This window comes from Limulus polyphemus, unplaced genomic scaffold (assembly GCF_000517525.1).
Source record: "Limulus polyphemus unplaced genomic scaffold, Limulus_polyphemus-2.1.2 Scaffold1614, whole genome shotgun sequence".
Taxonomy (NCBI): Eukaryota; Metazoa; Arthropoda; class Merostomata; order Xiphosura; family Limulidae; genus Limulus; species Limulus polyphemus.
Genome location: NW_013667224.1, coordinates 193,286 through 200,317, shown reverse-complemented (window position 1 = coordinate 200,317; position 7,032 = coordinate 193,286). Strand labels below are relative to the sequence as shown.

Below are 7,032 nucleotides of genomic sequence, written 5' to 3'. Positions count from 1 at the left end.
GTAGATTGATTTACTACCACCCAGCCAAATCATAAGGGTCTAACTGGGTTCACGGATATATTTGTTATTACTATATTTAGTTCATACTACTTTGTGTTGCTGTGGTCAGGAAACTAGTAGATTGATTTACTACCACCCAGCCAAATCATAAGGGTCTAACTGGGTTCACGGATATATTTGTTATTACTATATTCAGTTCATACTACTTTGTGTTGCTGTGGTCAGGAAACTAGTGGATTGATTTACTACCACCCAGCCAACTCATAAGGGTCTAACTGGGTTCACGGATATATTTGTTATTACTATATTCAGTTCATACTACCGATTCAATGAAAGTAAACATTACCGGTTTTTTCACCTTAAGTAATGTTTGTTGGAAAGTTTAGATTAATCCGAAAAATAGTCCTTTTCAGGACTACGTGGACTCTAAATTAAGCTAATATATGTATAATCAGATGAGTAAACCATGAAGTACTCTATACAAATAGTCAAACTATAACAAAGAACGATGAAGCAGAATAATAATTTTACTTATTCAATCACTTTGTTTGTTATTAGAAAATGAAAATGATTGTCCATTTTCGCTTAGGCATACAACTTTAATGTTCTTATATGATACTTAACCAGATTTTGTATGATTTTGTTAATATAGAAAATAACCCTCAAAACTCACTAGAATTTAAGCTATTATATGCATAATCATGAAGTAATTATACAAAATAATCAAGTCTCATTATATAAAATAATCATTTTACATATTCAAACGCTTCGTTTATTATTGATGTTGAAGTGAAACTATAAAGCAGAAAGTGTACCCTAACGATAATGCATAACTTAATGTAATTTTAAGAACTATGGAGAATGAAATAGTATTTTTTATTATTTCATAATGTGCCGTATTACAATATATATCTAGAGTTTGAATGTTTTATGTCAATACGAAAAATAATTCTCTATATAGATTGTAAGTTAATCTAGTATATAGTGATGATCTCAAATCCCATCCTCCTAGTGACGCACTTTGGAACTATTTGCACCCCTAGTAACACATCTTGGAACTATTCACCGTTGTAGCACACTTTGGAACTATCTACTCTCTGGCGCCGCTCTGTAAATTTAAATGCACAATAGTAAAAACCTGAAAAAATACTTTTAACTCGAGAGATAATAAGGATAGATATCTCTAGATGTACATTATTGTAAAAGTAAATTAACAGCAGGAAGAAACCGATCAAAAATTTTTCATCTCAAATGTTAATAAGGTTAGATATCTCTAGAAGTACGTGACTAGGAAAAGTAAATAAAGAGTAGAGGAACTTATGTCTTTATCTCAGGAGACGAGAAGAAAATTAACATCAGAATAAATTTATTTTGTATTTCAGGTATTAGTAAAGTACATTATAAGTACATTACTTGTAAAAGTAAATCAACAGAAGGAGAAATTTATGTCTTTATCTCAAGCGACAAGACGTTTAGATACCTTTAGAAGTACATTACTTGTAAAAGTACAGTAACAGTAGGAGAAATATGTCTTTATCTCAAGCGACAGGAAATGTAGATACATCTAGAAGTGCATTACTTGTAAAAGTAAATCAACAGTAAGAGAAATTTATGTCTGTATCTCCAGCCACAAGACGGGTAGCTAGCTACCTCTAGAAGTACATTACTTGTAAAAGTAAGTTAATAATAGAAAATATTTATCTCTTTATCTCAAGTAACCACAAGTACAGATCCCACAGTACACCAGAAGGAGAAGGTAAAAGTTTATTAGTTGTCAAAAATATATTGTTGCAGATCTAAAATATGGGATTTATTTTTCTAGATTATTTCAAAGAAGAGATTTTTTTTTTATTTTACCTTAACTCTAGAAAACATCCACAAAAATGGTTTCCAAGTTAAGTTTGCTGGGTTGTCGTTGTGGACATGACGATGTGTGGGCGCGGAAAAAGAATATGCATCTTAGAGTAACGTGATTCTAAAACATGACAATTGTTTAAGCAGAAATAAAACAAGCTGTTACAATGACGAACGTGATGAGGGACAAAAATATATATAATTAAATTTATGTTGTTTATCTCTAAGTATTTTAAAAACCTGATTTAGTCATGTTTTTGGGTGTATTTCAGGTGTTCTGGTGTATACTGATATGCTGAAGCTAAGAATACGGTATATAATATCCCAGAAGAGTCATATGATAATTTCATCGGATGATATGTGAACATACAAATCGAATAATCCAGCTTTTCTGTCATCTGCCATCTATACAGTCTTAAGGAAAGCTTAATAATTGTTTATGAAGACACTGCAACAGCGTAATCTGCTAAAACCAAAACGTGGAACTTGCTGGTTTACAGAATTCGATAAGTAAGTCAAATTTTTTCAGTGCTTTGCCCATGGTAGAAGTATCCTAACACAGCACATTAAGGGTAATCAATGACGTCACAGGGGCTATTCCGTTTATGGAACTAGCCGGTCTCTCTGCTCTATGATATATAAAAACACGCAGAAAACTATGGTGGTAGAAGAAGAGAAAGTCAACACCAGGCGTAAGCTTCCTGCGTTGAAGGTCCTAGCGAAGCCGCTTCCGCCACCTGTTGTCGTAATAACTAGTGAAATAGACTCTAGTAGAGGTAACACTAGAACTGAAGAGACATCTGGTGAGACGAAGAACGAGGAATTATCTACATCATACCAATCGACAGCTATAGATATACTAGCTAATGGGGTATGTCAAGCAGGAAATTTAAACCCTTTCGCGATGTCGTCATTACGCCCGCATGCGCAAGACAGCTTGGCGGTTATGCCGACTTGTGAAACTGCTGATAATGAAGAAAATGTTACAGGTGAAAATCAGGGTAAGTGTTTTATTATTATTATTGGCGACACAATGGTCTGTCTTTGTTCTGTACACTGCGGGAAGCAAATCCCATATTCCCAAGTCCGTAAACCTGTTGTTGACCCACTGGTGGACATCAAGGTAAAAAATATTAAAAACTATATTTATTTATTTTTCTATAGAATAAAATGCCTCACTACCCGTTAAAAATTAATAAATATTTCTTTTTTTTTCTTTTACTGAGAATGATCTGGTGAGAAGTTTAGTTTGTGATTTCGACTTTAACACAGTTCTACTTATTAAACAAAAATTGTCATGGTGGTTTAAGTAATTTTCAGGCCCGGTATGGCCAGGTGGTTAGGGCGCTCAACTCGCAATCTGCTGGTTCGAATCCCCGTCAGAACATGCTCGCCCTTTCAGCCGTGGGGGCGTTATTATGTGACGGTCAATTCGTTGGTAAAAGAGAAGCCCAAGAGTTGGTGGTGGGTGGTAATGACTAGCTGCCTTCACTCTAGTCTTACACTGTAAATTAAGGACGGCTAGCGCAGACAGCCCTAGACAACTTTGCGCGAAATTCAAAAAACAAACAAACTTAATTTTCAAACGAGTTACGTTAATCTTAACATCTACAGGAACCAAACCGCAAAAAGACAAACAAAATATTACAAACACTTTTCATGATAGCTTAATACAACTTTTTAGGCCCAAAATATGTTGCACTTAAAAGACGGATAAAAAAACAAACAAACGGGGATATAAACTACATTTTGGGAAGAGTAAAATATTCTGCAAAAGTAGGAACTACATTGCGCTTTCATGTCTTCCTTTCATGTGTAGTATTTTCTGGTTTTGGTTTTACTGCCTGAATTGTTGTGTATGTATGTTATGTGTGTGTGTGTGTGTATTATAACCACGTTCATTGAAGTATGTATATATTATAAACACACACACAATTAATTAATTCAAATACATACATAAGCTCGCGGCGGTGTACGATAGTAATTAGACTAATGGTTCTTGTAAGAAATATCTTTATTAGTATTGTTATTGTTAAGGATGGTCTGACGATTTAAAACAAAAAACCTTTCTAGGGAATTGAAAGCTCTCCACAGATCTTTGCTTTGGAAGTTGCTGTATTCATACGGGAATTTGTATTCATCTGGCCTGAACTCCCTAAGATGTACTAAAGTGTTTAATATTTTCTAAGTTATATCTTCTGTTTTACTGTATGTGTGTGTGTTTTATGGAGGAATATTAACATACTTTGCATAAAATGTCTTAACTCATATGGTCACTGGAAGCTGCTGTCTACGCCTTTGGAAATATCAAATCACGTAGTCTAGATGTTTTTGTTACGTGGGAATCTGAATTTTTTGTCTTTCCTTGAGATAGAGACTGGACGTGGCCTAGTGGTTAGCATATTAAGATTGAGAATCCTAGGATTTCAGGTTCGAGACCCACTACTGTATAAACGCGCTCCGCATACACTTTGAGTCGTAGTGGCGTTATAAAAGTGAGGGTCACATCCCACTATTCTATCAGACAAGAGTAGCTCAAGAGTTGGTAGTGGGCGCGGTTGCCTTAACTATGTTTTGACTAACTACCTTAACTCTGTTTGATCATCTTAAAATTAAGAATGGCTATGCGCAGATAGCCCTTCTTGTAGGTTTGCGCAAAAGGTATGAAACAAACCTTGAGGTAGATTAAGTCACGTGGTCTAAACTCTCTCAAATCATCTGTAAATCAGGAGGTGATATCTTGTTTTTCTTTGGTCTGATAGTGAACTTCTGCACGTTATTGTAATACCATATGGAAAATTTACAAGTCGCTTTTAAAACATTGAAGGTATCTAACATGTCTGAATATTACCCGCAAATAGGTTTATTATGTGTTTTTTCGCCTTTTTTTGTGAACTCACCATGGTGTTATAGAACTCCTCATAATCCCCTGAGGACTAGTTTGTTGTATATTTATCTTGTTTTAAACTCAAATAAGTGTCAAAATTGACTCAAAACTCACTTATTAACCAGCTTTGTTCATCTTTCTTATGCTTTTTATCTCATCCACTCGTCTAAAAATTCATCACAACCGTTGGTTGATCTGTTAACTGTGTCTTTCCCTTGGAAACAGCAACAAATTCACACAGACGATCTCAGATGTTTTGAATCCTCCTTAATTGTTTAATGAACTCTCTCAGGAGTTCTAAAATCATGCATGAACATAGTTTTATACTACGCTTTCCAAGCTAGAGACAAAGTTTCTTAGATAAATTTGATTGTTACAATGCCATGTTTTTACTAGAATCTTTTAAACCCACTTAGAAATTTCAAATGTAAAGCTCACCCACGTTTGTGAACCTTTGAATTCATTGTTCTTGTATGTATAATTTGATATTCAAAGAATGTTCTAAGAAAATGGTAAATAGCTTTGTTGATGTACAACGATACCTTCCTTCTAACAAGGATATTAGCTAGTCTATATAAATATAATAGTAATGTCTATGTAACTACTTCGCAGGGTGTGGATGGAGCTTCACCAAAAGTGGTATGGAGGTTCAATGGGTCCATGGGAAGATACATAGAAATTTTCAGTTTTCCATTTTGCGGTTTTTATGGGCATTTGTGCATTTTCACGTTTTTTTACCACTACTTAGCCCCCCCCCCCTCTCGGTGGATCTTCATGAAGATTTGTTGGGTTCATGGCGAAAAGCATACAAAGTTGCGGTTTCACATTTTGTGTTTTGCAGTTTTTATGGACGTTTTTTACAATTACATATAACGGAAGTAATTTTTTAATGTTCTAAGATAACGTTTCATTAATCGTTAATTTAAATAACTTCCGTTCAGGGGACGAGTACTCAAGCTAGTTTAATAATTTATTAACTATACATCTGAAGACTATTTTTATAACCTTACGCCCAATTTTGTCTTCTTACAACTCTTTAAACCCAAACCTTTGTTGATACTCCAAAAACCTAATGTTTCCATAATAAACACACAATTAAATATATTTCACACTGGCTACAACACTTACATAGTCTAGACAGTAACATCTCCATGTGTAACATTGATGTCGTAAACATATTCCCTTAAATCCCTTGTCACGGTGCAATACAACCTAGTGCAGCAATTACTTCACAAGACTCAAAAGACGGAATCAACATAAAAGAGGAACACCTAATCGAACTGTTACAACTAGTCACATTACTTGCTTCTACTAAAGAGATTCGTACTTCCTTCAATTACATGGAATTGTCATGGGTAGTCGGATATCAGGTACCTTGGCCACTATTTTTCTTTCATCGAATATAACGACATGCCATGGTCTCTTCCTTACATAAACATACATTTTGGCTGATATGCAGATGACGATTTTTTGTGGTTATACTTGCCAAAATGAGCAAGTAAAATTTATTTAACTTATAAACAACCTACACAAACATAAACATTCCACAGTTGAGAATGAAAACACAATATTTTTCTAAAATGTTAACATCACACAAACCCCCACGTCTTCACCACTAAAATTCATGGGGGGAAAACACACATACAGTGGAAATTACATAAACTGGTTTTATAATCCTGTAATCCATCAAAAGCTAGCCGCTCTAAAAAGTTCTAACTTTAGCATACACTATATGCAGCAGAGAAAGCATCGATAAAGATGTTGCACACTTAACACAGTGCTTTACTACCATAAACCAATTCTGTATTAAAGTAGTTACACAAACTATTAACAAATTTACAAACAAAAAAAACACTCCACTAAATGAAGAAAACTCAATTATTGGCACTGTCCCTTATTTAGAAAACTATCAGAAACCCGAAAAATATTTGCGGCCAAATTAATATCTTTATTGCAATAGTAGTTCTTTAAATATACAAGATTTCTAGAGTAATATAAAATAATTTATACACTGACATCTATAAGACCACTTATCTTAGTCATAACATTAGTTAAGCCTTTATTAAGTATTTATGCCATATATATAAAGTATTAGTTTATCTCGAACGGAAAGATACAAAAGTAAATATAACTTTAGCATAACGACCAGACAAATTTTCACCCCTTGAATGAAAATTAAACACATATAAAGAAAACTTTATAACAAATCCACCCCGCCAGGAAACCTTTACCAAACACATTGTAGAAAGTGTCTAGCTTTTTACGTTAGGTGAAACAGGTTTGTTTGTTTG

General features: G+C 34.1%; 1 protein-coding gene across 1 annotated transcript in view; it reads left to right on the top strand.

Annotated features, from left to right (window-relative positions):
• The window catches only part of LOC106464298 (putative thiamine transporter SLC35F3), a 64,312-nt gene that overhangs the window by 7,655 nt on the left and 49,625 nt on the right, over positions 1-7,032 (top strand). The window contains exon 2 of the mRNA XM_013924425.2: positions 2,127-2,855. Within this exon, the coding sequence (XP_013779879.2) occupies positions 2,486-2,855 (370 nt within the window). The 5' untranslated portion in view covers positions 2,127-2,485. The remainder of the gene's footprint in view (positions 1-2,126; positions 2,856-7,032) is intronic.